Genomic DNA, 21,288 nt, shown 5'->3' on the forward strand with positions numbered 1-21,288 from the left:
TTTTTGAGACAGGGTCTCAGTATGTAGTTCAGGCTGTCACTATGTAGCCCAGACTGGCCTCCAGTTCGAAGCAATCCTCATGCCTCAGCTTCCAGAGTGCTAGGATTATAGACATTCACCACCACCACACCCAGCTATTTCTAATAAAAAATATATCCATGAGGCTGGAGTTGTAGCTCAGTTGTACAGCATTTGCCCAGCATGTGTAAGGCCCTGGGTTTGATCCCCAGTACCACATCCCTGGCACTAAAATTATTTTCAAAATTCTGAACTTTTAAAAAAATGTATAGATTAAACATTCCCCATACTCTTGAATTAACAGTGTAATGTAAAAAACAGGAATCTAGGGACTAGGATCTACCTCAGTGGTAGAACACTTGGCAAGCCTAGAGAGTAGGATGTCATTAAATAGCTTAGGTAAAGAAACATAATCGGTTCTATTTTCAAAGGATCATTCCATGGCAGTGTGAAAAATGGTTTCAAAGGAAAGATTGAGGTTTGGAAAACAATTCATCACTTTCCCTCTAGATGCACTGCCAGCTCATGTATCAGATTTCCATGTATTTCTTGTCTATTATATTCTGCTACAGTCAGTCTGATATCCATATCTTAATTAATTTAGCTTTTTTACCACTATTGTCTACTGTGACTAGACCTCTTATTGTTCAAGGTATGTTTACTCTTTTTGACCTTTTTCTTCTAAAGACACTTGTACAGGGCTGGGGATTTAGCTCAGTGGTTCCAGTGCCTGCCTTGCAAGCACAAGGACCTGAGTTTGATCCCCATTACCCAAAAAATAATAATAATAATAAAATAAAGACACTTGTACATTTTAGAATTAGCTTGGTTTAAAGAAAAACTTTGCTTAATATTTTTATTGGAATTTCATTGACTTTTTTTTTTTTTTTCCTGAGACAAATTCTCACTTATGTAGTCCACCTGTCCTTGAACTCACTATATAGCACAGGCTGGCCTCAAACTTTCAGTGATCCTCCTGCCTCAGCCTTCTGAATACTGTAATTACAGTATTACTATTAATATAAGGAAACGTTTACCATATAAGTTCTTTCCCCATAATCATTTTATGATATGTCTCATTTGTAATGGCCTTCTTTTGTGCCTGTTAATAGTTTTGTTTTTTGTTGTTGTTGTTGTTGTTTTGGTTTTGGTGCTGGGGATCCAACCCAGGCATGTGAACTACACTCCCAACCTCCATATTTTTTTCTGTAAGAAACAGCATCTTGCTATGTCCAGGCTGGCCTCAAATTTGTGATCCTCTGCCTCCAGAGTAGCTGGGATTACAGGTTGGTGTCACCAGCCCAGCTGTCAATAGTTTTATACCTAAAGCTTTACATATGTATTGAGCTAATGATTATATAATTTTGTCCTTTAATCTGTTGCTCATGTCTACATGTTCCTGTTGCAAATACTATAGTTTGTTACTCTTATACTCTTATATCCTTTTATTTAAATTTATTAAACACGGCTCTAATAATTCCAATTTCTGTAGTCTGTCTGATTCTGATGTTATTGTTACTACTGAGGCATCAAAATCCAACTGGTGGGAACAACTGAGGAAAGGGGGAGGGGGAAAGGAGGAGGAGACGGTGGAGGCGCTTCCAACACTCGGGTCGATGAAAGGGTAGATTTAGGTAGTGGCCTCCACGTTCCTGGTAAAAGCAGCAGGCGTGGAACTCCTCACACTCCTCCTTGGCCTTGCGTGGTCGTTTTCGGTAAAGACAGTCTCCGTGAATCACTCTTGGGCAGAGGCGCTGCCGGAAGAGCAAGCCAGAAAGCACCAGTTACTCTGCATGATGATTTCGCCTTGGATCCTCTTCATCAAACTGTTTATAAGAACAGATCGTCGGAGGTACACTTCAGGGTCATCAATAAACTTTAGCTTTTCTAGGGGCATATAAAGGGTGTGGACTCATTACTCAAAAATCAAGATTGTTATGGCTACAGCAGCTGAGTGGCGGGTGAAAATCCTCTTCTTCCACATACTTCCTCTTGAAGTATGTAATCTTGGGTGTTGTTATAGGATTTGAAATATCCCTGTAATGGGACCTGGCCAGGGGGTGTCCGACTCAGGCCTCTGCACCTGTCAGCCTCCCATAGTGCTTGGTACCCAGCAATTTCGGCAGCTCCTTCCGAGACAATGGGCTCGCAGAATTGTAATCCCAAGTGCTACTTGCAGAAGCAGTCTGGCCGGAATCTGCCCTCCTCTACTCGTTTCCCCAGTCCAGTTCCTCTGTAACTTTCTGGGGCTCCCTCGCTTTCTCTTCCCAGAGCAAGACAGACAGAGACACTCGGTAGTTGTTTGCACGAGCCGGATCGGCCATCAGTCAAAACACGTCAGTCCGCGGATGGGCAGTGCAGCCAGGCTCCCAGCTCCTGGCTCCGCTCGGGCTCTTGGTCTCGCCTGGATGGGTCCCGGTCCCGCCCCTCTGCAGGTGGCCACTGTGATGAGCGGCGGGGTCTGGCGTGGAGCCTGTCTGCTCCGTTTGCCATTGCCCCACAGTTTCGAGGAGCAGCTGGCAGGATGCCCCGGGCGGCCCAGGAACCTGACGGCCAAGATTTTGATGATTTACTTTTGTTTTAGCGAAGCAGCTAAAACAGACATCTACCTCAGATGACTCTAAAATTTTAAAATTGAGGTTTTTTCAGACCACAGAGGCAGTGTGAATTCAGGGTCCAAACCCAAGTGTATTATCTAATGCTACATAACATTATCTCAAAACACTAATACTTTCTTATGCTTTCAGACAGAACATAGTGTTTCTGCCTTACAATATTTAATACCTTAGTTGTTGGACCCAAAGACTATGAACTAGTAGAATCACTTCAAGATTCATTTACTTATATATCCGGCTGTCAGCTGGGGACTTTGCTAGATTTTTCCAGAATCTTTACATGTGATTTACTGAAGTAGCTTTGTGGCTTGGGCTTCCTCACAAGGTGGTGGCTGGGTTCTGGGGCAGGTACACTGAGAGGGAATCTTTACTGGTATTAGCCATACTGTCTTTCATGACCGGTCCTGAGAAATCATACAGTGTTACTTCTACTGTATTCTCCCTCTGGAGGCATTCACAGGTCACATTCCAGTCCAGGGAAAGAAATAGCTCCACCTACTGAATGGGAGCATCAAGGATCTAGAAGCACTTGTGGGACAGAAGCCATTTTGGAAATATATTGTCTATTGCTTTTTTTTTTTTTTTAATTTTGTAGTTGAGACTGACGTGGAACTCACTATGTAGCTCAGGCTGGTCTCAAACTCACAGTGATCCTCCTGCCTCAGCCTCCCGAGGGCTGGGATTACAGGTATATTGTCTATTTCACCAAGAAAAATTTTTAGGAATTTTTTTTTTTTTTTACTTTTTATTGAGTTTATTGGTACAATCTAGGTATACAATACAATTACATTCATCATTGGGATTCTGTACCTTTACATAATAGGTCTTGATTCTCATTTTTTTCCCCTTGTCCCTGCCCTCCCTCCCTTCACCCCCTCCTCCCCTCACCATTTACAAACACTTTATTTCCATTTTCCAGTTTCTCATATTTTTTTCTTCTCCCTTATTACCTTTACTCCATCCTTCCCACTTTCCCTACACCTTTAGCCCTTTACTTCCTATTTCACATTATTAATGATCTCATTAGGATCCTGTGAACTATTATAGTTTTTCACACAAAGAAACTATTCAGTATTTCAGTTTTTAGGAATTTTTAAAGGTGACATTTTTCTTTTTACCTTATACTAGAACCAAGTCTAAGAAAGAGACATAGCCTTAGGGAGCAACATTTTTCTTCTTTTCCTTCCTATTAGAGTTAAGTCTGGGTTGGGGATTTAGCTCAGTGGTGCTGTGGCCTGCCTCGAAAGTGCAAGGACCCCAGTTTGATCCCTGATACCTGCCCCCCCAAAAAAGAACCAACTCTAAGAAAGATGTAGCCCCATAATTTGTCTGGGATGGAGTTTTTTCTACTTCATCCACTGAAGGTATTGCTTTTGAAAGGTCTTTGAATACACATCTCGTATTTATGCCCAAGCTTTAGACATCTGACTTGATTTTATTTTATTTTTGGTACCAGGGATCGAACTTGGGAATCTTGCTCCTGCGAGGCAGGTGGCAGAACCAGTGAGCTAAATCCCTGGCCCTAAACATCTAACTTTATACCAGCAAGGATATGCAGGTGTTCTTAAGGTGCCCTAGGAGATCTACCCTATAATATCTCCCAGGATTCCTGCCTACCTGTTGTTTTGGTCCTTGAAAGATCACTCTTGCTTTCCTGCTAGTTCAACCATACATTCTACGTACTTGCCTTTTATCTTACATATTCTATGCTAAGAGTTTTCTAAATGGCTGATTAGTCATATTTCCCAAAATAGAATTTATCAGATTATTTTTATTCATTGCTTTTTAGTTATTAATAATTCTTCAGAGTGTTCCTATACTCATGTGAGAGACTGAAGCAGGAAGATTGCTATGAGTTTCAACCCATAAAAAGACTCTGTTTTTTAAAAAGAGTATTCCTTATTGAGATATATTTAAATCTACCGCAAAAGCATTAGTTTAAAAAAATAGCTAGATGTGGTGGCACACAATGTAATCCTAGCACTCTGGAGCCTGAGACAGGAAAACATCAATTTCAAGGCCAGCCTGGATTACATAGTGAGTTCAAGGCCAGACTGGAATACATAGACCTGATCTCAAAATATACATTATTAGCCTCATCTGTCTAATTCTATTCTTTCTAATCCAGTACATTTGAAATTAATAAAAACATAGAATTTTGGGGTAGGGGATTTAGCTCAGTGGTTCTGCTTCCTGCTTCACAAGCTCGAAGCCGAGAGTTTGATCCCCAGTACCACCACCAAAAAAAAAAACATAGAATTTTTATGTTTGTTTGTTGTGGTGGTGATGGTACTGCTGGGGATTGGAACCAGGGCTTCAGCATGCTAGGAAAGTGTTATACCACTGAGCTATATCCCTGGCCCATTTTTTAAAATTTTATTTTGAAACAATATCTTCAGGCTGACCTTGGACTCAGTGATCCTCCTGTCTCAGCCTCCCAAGTATTTGGGACTTTACCCAGTTAAAACATGATTTTAAGTATTGATTGCATCCTATTAAGAGTGGAATAAGGTATATTTTTTCTTTTGGGGGGGTACTTTTTAGATATGCGTAATGATAGCACTCATCATAGGGAATTTGTACCTGTACATGATATAACGTGCTTCTTTTTTTCCCATTCCCCTCCCCTCCCTTCAACTCTTCTTCCTCTCCTTGAGAATGGAATAAGGTATATTTAAAAATATGAATTATATTTCAAGGGAGTTAGAAAAAATTCAGAATATGATTCAAAAGTTTTATCTTATTGGTTCTATATACTAACATTCAAATACTTAGGTACTGTTAGGTACTTTTCTCTAAAGTTAAGTTGTTATAGTTATCATGTGATAAAACCAATCAAAGAATACACAGCCTCAAGTGACTAAATGAAAACAATGCTTGTTCAGAAACACTGATGCTGATGTGTTAATTGGTAGTGTATTTATTGAAATTGTATAAATTTCTAAATATATATTTGCTTGCCTTTTTCTTCCCCCACACCCCGGGGATTAATCCATTGCCATAATATTGAGCTACATTCTCAGCCCTTTTATTTTTTATTTTGAGACAGGGCTAAGTTGACCAGTCTGGGCTCGAACGCACAATCCTCCTACCTCAGCTTCCTACAATGCTAAAATTAATTATAGTTTGCCCCATCACACCTAGCTTACCTACCTTTTTCTTATAATTAGCTTAAAATTAATATGCCAGTAACTTTATACATACCTTCTATTTTAAACTTAACATGAATGTGTAAGTTCTTATAAAAATGTTGATGTCAGTTGGGGGCAGTGATGCTTGGCTCTCTTAGTCCTGGCTACTTGGTAAGCTGAGGCAGAAGAATCACTTGAGCCCAAGAGTTCAAGGCCTCCTGGGCAACATAGCAAGATCCATCCTCAAGGAAAATAAAGTTGATATCTCAGTGATTGAGTATGTTCTCTTTTCAAACCATTTATTTATGTAAAGAGTTAGGCTTTTATGTGTAAAAATAGAGGATATGATTAAACTGTTACAAGCCATAGAAGAAATGCTAATGAAACATTAGAGATCATTTCAAAAATCAAAGAGAAATTCCACAGTGGCAAAGATCACCTGTGAACAGTGAAAAGAAAAGTGAAGTATGAAAGAGAGTGCAGTAGTACTAATCAAGTAGCGAGGTATCAAATGGGAATATTCAATAAATGTAATGCATTTTGAAGAGAGTAGTATTGAAAATCTTTGTTAACAACTTGCCTGCAGCGAGCTGGATACTCTTCTCACATGTGCATAATTCTTATTCCATCTGATTTCAAATATGCCTCTTCTATTCAGAAAATGACAGTTTCCCATATGTTTGACCTTGTTAATGACCAGCTATAAGTCACAGATCAGAGAAACTAATAAGCAAAATAGCATTCCATAAGTTGAAGTCAGTATCAATGTAGTCATTTTTGGGAATACTAATGAAAAATTACTCACAAGTATGAACAGATTAGCGATAATACCATATGTTAATTGTTTCTTGATCTTGGCTGCATAGATGTGTGCTCAGTACTTTAAGTGATTTTCTAAAAAATTGTTTTATCAATTTTAAAGACAATTTATTTTATTGGGTAACATAATTGAAAGATTTTTATTCAGTGAAATGTGATTTTTAAAAAAATTTTTAGACTGTGGTAAAATATACATAACATAAAATAAAATTTACCTTTTTTTTTTTTTTAGGTAGCATGCCACTGAGCTAAACTCCCGGCCCTAAAACATTTTTAAATTGTCAATTCATTGGTGTTAAGTACATTCACAAGATTGTGTAACCATCATCTCTGTTTCATCATATCAGACAAAAACTCTATAACCTATTAAACAATAACTCCCAAGTCCCTGCCTCACCCTCTGGCAACTAGCATTTTTATTATTCTACATTCTCTATGAGTTTGGCCATTTTAGGTACTTCACATAAATGGAGGGGTGGGGGACAGTATTGAGGATTGAACTCAAGGAATACTAAGTGATATCCCCAGCCATTTTGTGTTTTATTTTGAGATAGGGTCTTGCTAAGTCTGGCTTCAAACTTAAAATCCACTTGCCCTGGCCTCCTAAGGAGCTGAGATTCAATTGGTTATATACCATGGTTTGTTTATTCATTCATCTCTTGATGGATATTTGGATTTTTCCACTTTTTGACTGCTATGAATAATGTTTCTGTGAACATTGGTATACAAGTACTAGTTTCCAATTCTTTTGAGCGTGTATAACTGTATATACCTTTTTTTTTTAAACCTGGGATCGAACTTGCACTTGCCAGGCCAGCATGTGCCCCTGAGCTACATCCCAACTCCCTGTGAATACAATGTTTAAATTGTGATGATTCTGTGTTTGAATTTTTAAATAGTCACCAAACTGTTCTCTATAGCAGCTATACCATTTTACATTCCCATCAACAATGGACTATCCCTTGCTCTATAGCCTCTAGCTTGTAGTTTTCCTTCTTTTGGTTTTTTGAAACAGAGTCTGTCTTTGTAGTGCAGGGTGGCCTTGAACGCACTATTGACCAGGCTGAGCTCAGATTCTCAGCACTTCTGCCTCAGCCTCCTGAGTGCTGGCTTTATAGGCATGTACCGCCATGTCCAGCTTACTTGTAATTTTCTATTTTTAAGACTAGCTATCCTAGTGGCTTTGAAGTAATATCCTTTTGTGATTTGAATTTTCCTTTTGTTGTTGTTGTTGAGTTTTTTGTTTTTGTTGATACTGGGGATCAAACTTGGCACCTTGCACTTGCAGGGCAGGCAGCAGAACCACTGAGCTAAATCCCTGGCCCTGAATTTTCTTAATGAATGATGGAAAACATCTTTTCACTTCCCAAATGGCCTTCTGTTTTGTTCTTTGTGTAACCTCTAGTTATGTCCTTTGCCCATTTTTTCATTCTAGTTTCATTTTTACATCATAATTTCTTAAGCCAGATTCTGTAGACCCCTGATGGAAAAGTGTCCAGCTCTAGTTTCACTTTCCATTGGGAGCTCAGGCCTCTGAACTTTGTAACCCTGTCTCCTGCCTTTATCTCCCCAAGCAAGGACTGGGTCATCACTTTTTATTTACTGTGTGTGTGTGTGTGTGTGTTGTAATGGAATCCAGAAACTTGCTATACTAGGCTGCTGTACCACTAGTCTATGTATCCCCAGTGGTCATTTTTTACAGTCTCTAATTTCTGGATTGCTTCACTATTTCCTGTTTAGCCCTTAGATCCTCCATCAGTTATGTAGCAAAATCTTGCGTTAAATTCTTGCTGTTGTAAATATATGGTTTCTGATATCCTGAATATTCTTGGACACAGAATCTAAACTCCCGCTTTTTATAGTAGAAAAAGCTTGGTCCTTTTTACTTTCTCCCACACCCCATACCCCTGCCTTTTTGTTTTTGTGATACTGGGGATAGAACTCAGGGCCTTGCAAATGTTAGGTAAGTGTTGTACCCTGAACTAAATTCCCAGTCTCTTATTTTTACTGTTTGTTTGAGAAAGAGTCTTACTAAATTGCCCATGCTGACCTTGAACTTACAGTTACCCCCACCTCAGCCTCCCAAGTAGCTAGGGTTACAAGGAGTAGCTGGGATTGCACACATCATGACTGCACCCAGTTAGACCTTTATTCTTCTAATACATCTTCCAATTACTTGGTCATATTCGAGAAAAAAACCTTGCTAACATTCCTGAAATTCAGAAATTTAAGGAATTATTCCAAGTTCATGCAGTTAATAGATGGCCAGGTGGTGTTGGAACTGTAATGCCTTGAAACCTAGTCCACTTCTTATTCTAACAAATTGAAATTTTCTAGGTAAGGAACTGGGAAGATCACAATTTCAGCCTACCCTCGGCAATTTAGTGAAACCCTGCCCCAAATTTAAAAAGTTAAAAGCGGGGGTGGGAGGGCTGGGGATATAACAGTACAGAGGTAGTTCAACCCTCAGTACTGCCCTAAAAAAAAAAAACCTGTTAAAGGAATTCAAACATACATTCTGTTGAATTGCTACATGTTCACCAGACTTTGTGAAAATAATTAAAAAAGTCTCTGACTTCTACTCCTTAGCCTTTTGTAAGTTCTTTTATTCAAACACAGTTCAATAAAACTAACTCATTAACCTCAATTATAAGCAGTTTCTCAGAATCAGAATCATAGACAGATGCAACAGCCTCTAAAAGTCAGAATTGTGTTTTTAAGGTACACACTGGATTCATTTATCACCAAAGACCAAGTTATCATGGGAAAATGCGTGAGACAGAGTATGTGTATGGGTTTGAAATGAACCTAAAATATAATGTCTATCTCAAACTTGACTTTAGCTTCCTTCTGATTCTTTTCAAAGAAAACTGAAAAAGGGGGATATGATAGGACAATACAAAGCCCTTCGCTTGTCTACTTTTTTTTTTTTTTTTTTTTTTTTTTTTTTGGTACCAGAGATCGAACTCGGGTCTTTGTGCTGGCAAGGCAGGCGGCAGAACCACTGAGCTAAATCCCCGGCCCTTGTCTACATTCTTTTAAAGGCTAGTCTTTTTTCTTTCTTTTTTTTTTTTTTAAAGGCTAGTCTCTTTATTAGATCCAATGTAATGACTGTCTCTTATCTGGGTTCAAACTGTTCAAAGCTAACAGTAAACCCATGGGAAAGTTGAAGGGTTTCACATGGAAGTTGTTCTCTGAGTTACCTGAGCCGCTGTTCAGACCTTCATGAATGCCTACAAAGTGCTGGATATTGGAGATGCTGCAAAGGTGAATGAAACCATGACCTTTAAGGTCAATGACAATTCAGAATTAATAATGTGATTATGGAGAAAAGTTCATACTTCTGTCCAATCAATGCTGGACATGATTAATTGCCAGGGAAAGTAGAAGGTATTGGACATTTGATCTAGATGAATGTCAAAGATGAGTTGTAATTTAGGGAGAAAGGAAGATGAGTAAGCAGGAAGTAAAAATAAAGATGGCAAGGACAGAGAAAACTAACTGCCTAATGAGTTGCTTTGATGCATATTATCTCATAGTCCTCCAAAAACCCTATGAGCTAGCCATTGTCTCTACTTTACAGGTGAAGTAGCTGGCTCAGGAAAGTTAAGTAACTTCCACAAATAATGCATATAGTTATTTGCAGGTAACTTTAATTAGAGGGTATATTAGCTAGGTAGTTGTTCTATGATAAGTGTGCAATTTAAATGATAATAAAAATGTCCTTGTGTTACTATTTATAAAGCCACAGTAGACTTCTATACATAAAGGACAACTATTCTTAGGGACTATAGTACAATATATGTTAGGAAGATTTTTAAAAAATAAGCTTTTTCATTAGCAAATGGGATGCTGGTTGCTAAACTCTTCTAAAGAAGATACTTTCCTAAATGGTTCCTGCATGTTTTCCTTTAATAGTTAGGTTACCCCTATGATGAATGTAACTGTATTGTATACCTAAAATGTATCAATGAACTTAATGGAAAAAAAATAGGTTGGCAACCTTTTAAAAAAAAATATTAGATAATTGAAGTCAGGCATGATGGTGCATGCCCATAATCCCAGCACTTGGAAGGCCGAGGCAGAGGATTGCTGTGAGTTCAAGGCCAACCTGGACTACACAGTGAGACTTTGTCTCAAAAAGCTATTTTTAAAGATTAGATGATTTTGTGTTTGTGTGTATAATGCTGGGGATCAAACCTAGGGTGTCACACATCACACATGCTAGGCAAGTGGTCTACGACTGAGCTACACCTCCAGCCCTGGAATTTTTTTTGCGGGGGAAGGATCAGGAATTGAACTCAGAACCTGATACTTTCCAGGTAGGCGTGGTACCACTGAGCTACATTCCTGGCCCCAGCCCTGTACTATTAAATGAACCCAAAGTTAGGCATGGTGACTCATGCCTGTAATCCCAGCACTCGGGAGACTGAGGCAGGAGGATCACTGTGAATTCAAGGGTAGCCTGAATGAGGTAGTGAGACCCTGTCTCAACCAAAATAAATAAATAAATAAATAAATAAAGGAACTCAAACTACTAGTGTGAACAACCCCAATTGTCCTGTGGGATTATACAAAATTCAATCCTAAATCTAACTCCAAAATGTACCGTGCTGCCTCTAGCAAATGATCACAGTGTAGATCAAATAGGGAAGCATTGTAAATAGTAATTCCAAAGAGTGTGGTACTGGTGGTCTTTTCTGTTTTCTTCAGTTTTTTATCATAATCACATTATTTTCCAGGTAGCTTAAATCCTTTAGGAATCAAGATGGTATAAAAATGAGTGGACAGATAGGCCACCCCTGTTAAAGAAATCTACCACTATGTTTGTTATCCTCAGGAAATTACTACAATCAAGGAGAGACCCGTAAGAAGGAACTTTTGCAGAGCTGTGATGTTTTGGGGATTCCACCCTCCCGTGTAATGATTATTGACAACAGGTAATTTATCTTTTAACAACACAGAAGTTCATTGGTTATAATTAGTGAAACACTACAGAGACACCAAAAGCTAACAGGGGGAGATAGGAACATCTTATTTGAGAAGTCTACTTAAAATACTTTATTTTTAATTGAAAGAATAGTGACAACTTTCTTCAACTTGTTTAAATTTTTTTGTCTTGAGATAGCTATTTCTCTTTATAGCTACAGGTTTTAATTTTTGTAAATTTCAGAATTGCACAAAAGTACAAAGAGCAGTGTCATGAACTTCCATATGTCCATACCTAAATCCAATAATTATCAAGACTGGATACTTGTTTCACTTATCCACACTTAACGTATTTTGTGTGCATAAAGTATTTTAAAGAAAACCCCAGGTGGGGTGTAGTGGTGCACACTTAAAAACCCAGCATTCTGGGAGGCTGAAGTAGGAGGTTTGTAAATCTAAGCCTAGCTGAAGCAATTTGGCAACTTAGCAGGATCTTTTCTCAAAATAAAAAATAAGAGGGGCCTGGGATTTAGCTCAGTGGTGCTGCCGCCTGCCTCACAAGCAATGTCCTAAGCTTGATCCCCAGTACCAAAAAATAAAAAATAAGTGGAGAGGCAGTACAAAAGCCCTGACTTTAATACCTAGTACCACCAAAATAATAATCTTAATAATAATAAATAAAAATAAGCAAAACCCAGCTAGGCATGGTGGCACATGCATGTAATCCTAGCCTTCTCTAGACTGAGACAAAAAGATCACAAGTTTGAGGCTAGCCTGGGCTAGATGGTTCAAAGCCAGCCTGAACTATATAGTGAGACCTTGTCTCTCTCTCTCACACACACACACACACACGCAAAACTCAAACATCTTTACAAAAGATGTGTATCTCTTAACATGGACTTTTGAAAATAAGTGTAATGCCAGTAACAGTTATTCTTTGGTGTTTTCACTCAGTCCATACTGAAATGTCTCCCAAGTAGCACCAAAATATCTTTTTACTGTTGGCTTGTTCAAATTGGAATCCAACCAAGATCCATTCATTATAGTTGATTATGATTAATAGTCTGTATTTAATTCCTCTTTTCACCATGTTATTGATTTAGTTTTCATATGAAATGTCCCACATTCTGGGTGTGTCTATCTTTTCTTCCTGGATTGTCAAAAAAGTTGTTCTTGTTTTATTGTTGTTGGGGTTTGTTTGGGGGGGGTTGTTTGTTTTTGTTTTTTGTTTTTTGTTTGTTTTTTGAGACAGGGTCTTACTACGTAGTTGAGACTGACCTGGAACTCACTATGTAGCCCAGGCTGGTCTCAACTCACAACGATCCTCCTGCCTCAGCCTCCTCAGTGCTGGGATTACAGGCATGTGCCAGCATGCCCGGCTTCTGAGTTGTTCTTTTATCTTCTTTCTTTCTTTTTGTTTTGAGACAAGTTCTCACTAATAGTTCAAGCTGGCCTTGAACTCAGGGCAGTCTTCCTGTCTCAGCCTCCTGAGTGCTGAGATTACAAGAATGTGCCACCCCACTGCACATTAACTATAAAAGCCTGATCAGATTTAGGTCTTAATTTGAGGGGCAAGAATTCTCCACAAGGCTGTACTGTGTACTTTATTTTACATTGTATCAGGAGATACATACTCTGATCATCTCACCTATAGTTATTCAACCATTAGTGAGTTCAGATGGCACTAGCTGTTCCTCTCATTTTAAAGACCCCAATCAACTTTTCATGTAATGTTCTCATGATTATAGCCTAAATCATTAATAAACTGGTTACAAAATGATGAGTTTGTAATTTTCTTATCCATTGTGTGTGTCCTAGCTGTATTTCCTTTGTAAAGCAGAACTTTCCCTATTATAAGATTATTTAATTATCCTGATGTACAATTTGAACCAAAAAAGACAGGATAGCCAGGCATGGTGGCTCATGCCTTTAGTCCTGGCACTTAGGAGGCTGAGACAGGAGAATTACCACAAGTTCAAAACCAGCCAGGGCTACATAGTCAGTGCAAGGCCAGCCTGAAGTACAAAGCAAGACTGTCTCAAAAAAACAAACAAATAAGATAAAATAGATGCTCAGTTCTTTTCCCTTAATTGGCATTTTCAGAATAAGAATTTGATGCCCTGCATACCTTAAGGTGTGATGGATTGTTCATTTCTTGGATGGTGGGGCACAATTGTAGGAAGAACTTAGTTGTTTTTACATATTTTGTGTCACAGTTTCAGTCATTATGTTCTTTGATACCCAAATTATCTCATCTTTGGCTAGAGAGCCTCTTCCTGCTGGTTCATGTTCCCTTTTTTGTTTTGTTTTGTTTTGTTGTGGTACTAAGGATTGAACAAACCCACAGTCTTATGCATGCTAAGCAAGTGTTCTACCACTTACCTGCTGTCTTAGTTACTTCTCTGTCATTGCTGAAACAAAATACCCAATACCCAAATTTAAAGGAGGAAAAGTTTATTTGGCTTGCAGTTCATAGAGGTTTCAATCCATAATTGTCTGATTCCAAGGCAGGTAGATGGCAAACAGGCGTCACAGAGAAGAAATAACATGGCATGCACAAAATAGCAAAAGCAACAAGGGACCTTAACAGCATCTTCCTACCCCTTTTATCTTATTCTGACTACTCAGGGCAGGTTGTACTCACACCATTAATCCTCAGGCCTAGCACACACTACATTTAGCCACCTCCAAAATAGAACATATGAGGCTTTGGGGGGACATCTAAACATAAGTCAGAATACCTACCTCCCTATATGTTCTTTCGAAATGACCTCATTAGTCTTTCATGATTTCCTTGCTTTCAAGGACAGTAAGGCCTTTCAGTGCCTTGTGTCCAAGTCTTAGCCCTTTCTCCAGCAAGCCTTGGTTTGTCATAGTAAGAAATGATATTTAGAGTCTCAGCATACTTGGAAGCGGTTGTTGCTATAGTGTTATTTCTTACTGCTACTTGACCTTCATAGTGGATAGAGCTACTAAGATGTATTTACTTTTTAGAAAGAAAGGAAAAAACCAAAACCTTATACTAATGATTACAATTCAAAGGCCAGGGATTTAGCTCAGTGGTCCCACTGGCTGCCTCACAAGCACAAAGTCCTGAGTTTGATCCCTGGTACCAAAAATTTTTTTTAATTCAAAGTTAATAGTTTAGGGATCTTGCATAGCATCTTTGTACAACTGAATCTGTTTTCTCTGACTATCTTGCTTTCCAACAACACAGATTACTCATGTTCTTTAATCTTCTTAAGGATTTCATAAAGCATGAATGAAAAACAACTTTTATTCAGAATCACAAATATTCAAACCCAAGACTAAATATAAAATGACTGATCATGATGTTTGCAACTTACTTTGAAATAAGTCAAAAAATATATATCATAGGGCCGGGGATTCAGCTCAGCAGTTCTGTGGCCTGCCTTGCAAGCGCAAGGACCCGAGTTCAATCCGCGGTACTGGGAAAAAAAAAAATGTATCATAAATTAACCCACACCTGAGCCTGGTGGCGCACACCTGGAATCCCAGCACTCAGGAGGCTGAGGCAGGAGGATTATCATGAGTTTGAAGCCACCCCAAACTACATACTACTGTCATCTCAAAAAAAATTTTTTTTTAATTCAGTACCATACATACTACATGCCATTTTTTCCCTACAATTTTCTGGCAGATCTGTTTTACTGTGTTTGTTATTCACCTGCCCCTCTGACTTAAAGAAGATGAACAACTGTGGTTTGTGAGTTTCACATAGCTTTAGGTTTAAAAATCTGTACCTTACCAACAATGTAGTTTTGAGGGGTTATTATAAATGAGTTTGTATTTGCTCTTTTTTTTTTAAGTTTCCTTTTCTATTATTGGGTAACATGTAAGAAGATGATTATACAACTTAAACCATAACAAAAAGAGAAGTTCCTTCTAGTATTGCAAAGAAAAGAAAATTCTGATCAATCTAGATGTACACAAAAGGCCAAAATGGTAATTTTGATGATGTATTCAATTCATTTCTAAAATACAAAATTTGTTTTTCTGCCAGGTGTGGTGGTGCACACCTGTAATCCCAGCACACAGGAGACTGAGGCAAGAGAATCGCTGTGAGTTCCAGGCCAACCTGGGCAACATGAGCTCAAGGCCAGCCTGGAATACGTAGAGAAACTCTGTCCCAAAAAACAAACAAACAAAAAATATCTTTACTGTAATTTGTATCTACTCGTCATAATTTTCAGATACTGGGATAAGTTAATGTTAGTTTGGACATTGTCACCATCTTCAAGTAGGTAAACACTAATCGGTTTCTAAAATGAACTAGAATTGACCTTATGTTCTGGCAACAAAGGAAATCTATGAAGAAAACCCAGCCCACTTGTTTAGGAAATAGTTTCACTTATATAGAGTTAGGGTTACACAACTAAGGATCAAAGATGAGCTACCAAATAACAGGTTAAATTTAACAGAGAAGTTACTACCATCCTTACCACTTGTTTATTTTTATTTTCTACATCACTCCAACCAATTTGATCCTATTTTATTTTGTGCTGAGGGTTTCATTTATTTTTAGAAGATTAGAATTAGTGCATTATTAGATGAAGGAGTTATTGCTGTGGCCATATGTGGGTGAGTAATAAATCTACAAATGAGTGTCCAATTTTCTGGGATCCATCTAAGTGGCTTCAACAGTAAGATCTGTCCTCTAACATATGCAGTTATCCAGAAAGAAGATAGCTGGGGATTTAGCTCAGTGGTGCCACTGGCCTCATAAGCACAAGGTCCCGAGTTATATCCCTGTACAAAAAACAAAAAATCCAAAACCAAAAACAATTCAAAAAACAGAAAGAAGATGGGTCCAGTGTGGCTCGATAGCATCATCAAAATCCCAAGTCTTTTCCCTCTTTCCTCATGTCTGTTTTCATCATGTCAAACATGTTTCCCCGCATGGTTACCAAAAAAACCAAAAAATGTGGGGGCGCATTTTCCTTTCTCACATCAAGTCTCTTGCCCTAAATGACTTACCACCCCCACCTTTATCACCTCCCAACCACAGTAGCTACTAGATAATAAAACACTAGTATCCAGTGTTTCCAGCCCTTGTAATGACAGATGACATTTGCCAAAAGAGTTCTGGGAATAGCTATAAGTACGGAAACATGCTTATTTTCTTTCCCAATAGATTTATATTAGTTGTTGGGTTAGGTCAGTGAAAACCTAAAGGGTTGGTCTAGGCTGAGGCCTGCTAAAGGACTGCTAAGGATACAGAGCAAGAAGGTATATTTCAAATTTTCAATCCACAACAAAATTTAATAAAAAGGAGAGCCTAGGGATAGGGAGAAGCTATTAAAGACCTTAAGATGATTAAGGCCACTGTGTTGAAAAAAAGTCAGTGGGTTGTTAGACTTAGATTGGCTCCATTCATTACCCATGAGCTCAGCCATTTCTTCCTAAGGCTTTTTTCTTTCTTTGTGTTTATTTCATTTCAACATTTGTTTAGTTAGCTACTTCTCCACCACCACCACAAATAGAAAAGGCAATGGAGTTTAGATGAGCTATGAATGATTTAGGCTTGGCATCAGATACATCTCTTCCTATTAAAACCTTCACGATATCACACAGAAACATAAACTGAATAGTATAAAGGAATGATGAGTTTTCCACTTTAATAGAGCAATCATTGTGATGAGAAGAGCATAAATCGAAGAGATTGAGATTTTAGACCAGAATAGCATGGTGGTACATACCTGTAACCTCAGCTATTTGGAGGCTGAGGCAGGAGGATTATGAGTTTGAGGCCTCTCAAAACAGACGTTGCTAGCATATAGCCCCCCACCCTTTTGTACCAGGGATTGAACTCAGGACCCTGTTCTTGCAAGGCAGAAACCACTGAGCTAAATCCCTGGCCCCCACTGAGCCCTTTTTCTTTTTCATTTTGTGACAGTCTGACTAAATTACCCAGGCTGGACTGGAACTCATTATCTTCTTGCCTTAGACTCCTAATAGATGGGATTACAGGCATGTGCCACCCACTCCTGAACACAAGCAGGCTACTTTACCTGTATTAATGATTAAATGAGAGTATATTTATGATCTAACTGTTAAAAGTGTTGGTTACTGAATATTAAATATATTATAATATCAGACATTGTGGGAATTGATGTTCATTATATTTGATTGGAGGGGTCTGTTCACATCAATATCCTATAAAGAGACAGGGGAAAAGTTTGGGTTTCTTCTAGATCTTACATGGCTCATGGTAAACTACTGGTCTCATCACAGGAGGATTTCTTCTCTGTCTATGCCATTGCATTTTGTAATGCTTTAGAGAGCACAGATCTAGATGGTCAATTATCTAGACTGAAACTTTAGCTTTATTAGGTATATACTATGTTACCTAGGTAAGTTATTTTCTTTTCTTTGTTAGGTAAGTTATTTTCTGTTTCTAAATTTTTTCTTTAAACCATAAAGAATACCTGGTTTTCAGTTCACTTGTAGAAGATATAAACAAGTTCAAATCCGGCCTGGGCTACACAGTGAGACCATGTCTCAAAGAAAAAGGAATCCCCTTGCCTAAATTTCTAATTTTATCCTTCACAAGTTGTACCTTCCACAAAACACTACAAGTCAACCAAATTCTTTGCTACGTATAAGGATCATCTTCTCCTGTACCAATAATCTGTTCCTGATTTTTGTCTTGAGACTTCATCTGAACAGCCTTTCACATACTTATTTCTAGTAACATTCTGTTTGTGATTATGCATTCTCTAAGAAGGTGGAGACTTTTCTTTCCAGCTCTCCTTTTTACTTCCTGAGCCTTCACCAGAATTGCCTCTTTTTTTTTTTTTTTTTTTTTTTTTTTTTTACTGGGCATCAAACTTGAGTCCTTGCGCTTGCAAGAGAGGCGGCAGAACCACTGAGCTAAATCCCCAGCCCCTGAATTGCCTTAAATTCTCCATATTTCTACTAACTGTTCCTTTATAACAACTTAGGCTTTTTCTGGCCCCTTTCTACTTCAAAACTCCTCTAGCCTAGGCTGGTTGTGGTGGCACACACCTGTAATTCCAGCGCTCAGGAAGACTGAGGCAGGAGGATCTCAAATTCGAGCCTAGCCTGTCTCAAAAAATAGAAAGGGCTGGGAATATAGCTCCGTGCAAAGGCCCTGTGTATCCAGCAGGGTGCGAGGCACACTCCTTCAACCTCAACCTATTATCTTGTTCTAAAGTGACTTGTTCTTAAAGTGACTTTTAGGTATTTATTATTTCAGGACACCAAAATTTGTCCTAATCTGCTTGGGGTATTATAACAAAATGCTACTGGTGGCTTAAACAACAGAAATATATTTTCCCACAGTTCTGCAGCCTGGAAGTCCTAGATTAAGGTCTGGCAAGGGCTGGAATTGAAAATCAATGGTAAAGTGTTTGCTTAGCATATACTTGGCCCTGGGTTCAATTCCCAGTACAGGGGCAAAGGAACAAAGGAGGAAAGAGGACCTGCACAACTAGTTTCTGATAAACATCATTTTCTTTTCTTTTCTTTTTTTGTACTGGGGATTGAACTCAGGACCTTGCACTTGCGAGGCAAGTGGCAGAATCACTGAGCTAAATCCCCAGCCCTAACATCCTTTTCTTGATTTGCAGGTGAACACAATTATCTCCTAAAAAACATATCTCCAAATACAAACACACTGAGGACTTCAACATAACATGAATTTTGAGGGGAACACAATTTAGTCCATAGCAATATGCGACCCTCAGTCTTTTAACCTCTCACTTCATAACCCAGAAAAAGCAAAGCAATAGGATCTTACTTTAGGCCACTTAGCTATGTCACAGAGAAAAATGCAGAGGAAGAAGGGAGTGGGAAGCTTTATAGAGCAACTATAATCCATAATGATAATGGTAAGTATGTATAAAGCCATTACTGTCAATGCCAAAAAACATACTAATACATGATGTTACTTTAACCCTCAAAATAATCTGATTATTTGTCCCATTTTACAATAAGAAACTGACCCACAGTGAGAGGTTAAATAGTTTGCCTCGGGTCACCCAGACAGTAAGTAGTAGAGCTGGCATTTGAGCAGAGGCCTTCTGGCTGCAGAACACATGCTTCACCTGTTTCTTATCTGCTCCATGCCTGACACAAAGTTTCATGAAGACAGTCTCATTTGATTCTTAGTCTCACTTCACAAAATGGGTTTATTATCTTTTTATGTTTCACACAAAGAAATGAAAGCTCAGAGAGATTAAGGGTCTCTGAGGTCACACATTTAATAAATGACAGTGCTAGCATTCAGAAACAGAAAGGGAGATGGAATTGATTCCTGACTTTCTGCAGAGAAGTAGGTCACCACTTTGTTAGTAGACTTGAAACACCATTGTGAGTTTGAGTACATTTAGTTGACACTGGGTATGGTGAGCGCTGTTTTCTCATTGTTCTGAACTTCAGTGCTTGATCTCAGAAAAATGTTTTGCCAGAAGAGTTGACTCAAACAACCTCTTAGGGAGAAAAAAAAAGAAATCATTTCTCAAGAAAAGAAGACATCTTAGTCATTAGACAACTAAGTGGTTACTGTTGATAACCTTACCCAGTTCCTTAACAGGTATGTTCTGGTAATTTAACAAGTCATATAATATTAAAATGTGGGCTCCACCAATATTACCAGATACCTATAAAAAGCCCAGAATGGGCAAGGCACTATGCTAGATGCTGAAGAAAAAGAAAAACAGTTTTGAGTGTGGAAGTTGGTGTTGGCATGACAGCCTTCATGGCTTCATTTGCGAATTGCTTTTCCACTGCTAGTGCTGAAGGTCAGGCCTGAAAGGGAGATTACAGAACCTTTCCAAAATACTGAGAAAGTGTATATTATTGGAAAATTCAATCTACAGATTTATTATTCATGTGTTGCTTTTGTGTTTAACGTCTAAATAAGAATCTATAGATTAGTTCACATACCTAATAAATTATTCCTCCCTCTCTACCCAGCTTTTGTTCACTCAAGTGAGAGCTAGATTAGAAATAATAGAGGGTTTTTTGGTTTGTTTGTTTTGTATCAGGGATCTAATTTGGGATCTTGTGCTTGCAAGGCAGGTGGCAGCACCACTAAGCCAGATTCCCAGCTAGATTAGAAATAATTCTGAAGCTGAGGCAATAGATTTACAAGTTCCAGGTCAGCCTGGGTTACATGAGAGACTCTGCCTCAAAAAAGAAAAGAAGGAAGGAAGGAGGGAGGAAGGGAAGGAGGGAGAATTCTGTGCAATTTTTATATTTGAGTAGACAAATTCAAAACAACAGTGTCTTGAAAGTTTAACAATGTCTTTAAACCTTTTTATAAATACAGTGGTCTTCTCATGGGTCCCATTCTGGAGGATGACTGGGAAAAGGGTCAAATATATTGTTCAGACTGAAAATAGTGGGATTTAGTATAGGTCCAATTAAGATCTGTTCATTAAACCCATGTCCCATTAAAATGCTTTGGGGCCCATTACCTATTATTTGGCAAAATTTGCAATATTTCAAAGTTGTTTGTGGTAAAGTTCAGGGATTTAGCTCAATGGTGCCGCCAGGACCTGAGTTAAATACCCGATACCAAAAAAAACAGTGCAAAAACATCAAAGTTGTTTGTGGTCAAAGCAGTAAGTATTTGGGGTGATAGATAGGTTCATTAGTTGATTTGATGGATAGATGTATCAAAACATCACATTGAACCCCATCAATATATACAGTTGTTATTTGTCAATTAAAATAAAATAAAACATTTTTTAAAAAGCTATTTGTCCTGAGCATGGTGGTAGATGCCT

General features: G+C 38.4%; 1 protein-coding gene and 1 pseudogene across 8 annotated transcripts in view; one reads left to right on the forward strand and one right to left on the reverse strand.

The window, feature by feature from the left end:
• Positions 1 to 21,288, forward strand: part of Pigl (phosphatidylinositol glycan anchor biosynthesis class L) — a 72,401-nt gene that overhangs the window by 2,165 nt on the left and 48,948 nt on the right. For 7 of the 8 annotated variants that reach the window (XR_004516934.1, XM_010611516.2, XM_010611526.2 and 4 more), the window contains exon 2: positions 11,424 to 11,523. The exons of the other annotated variant lie outside the window; for it this stretch is intronic. Coding sequence is in view for 6 of the 7 variants with exons in the window: in XM_010611516.2 (XP_010609818.1) it covers positions 11,424 to 11,523 (100 nt within the window). In the remaining variant the exon portion in view is untranslated. The remainder of the gene's footprint in view (positions 1 to 11,423; positions 11,524 to 21,288) is intronic. 8 annotated transcript variants of the gene reach the window in all.
• LOC104853639 lies at positions 1,454 to 7,715 on the reverse strand (annotated as a pseudogene).

Source organism: Fukomys damarensis, unplaced genomic scaffold, assembly GCF_012274545.1.
Source record: "Fukomys damarensis isolate Sample0158 unplaced genomic scaffold, DMR_v1.0_HiC HiC_scaffold_13, whole genome shotgun sequence".
Classification (NCBI taxonomy): domain Eukaryota; kingdom Metazoa; phylum Chordata; class Mammalia; order Rodentia; family Bathyergidae; genus Fukomys; species Fukomys damarensis.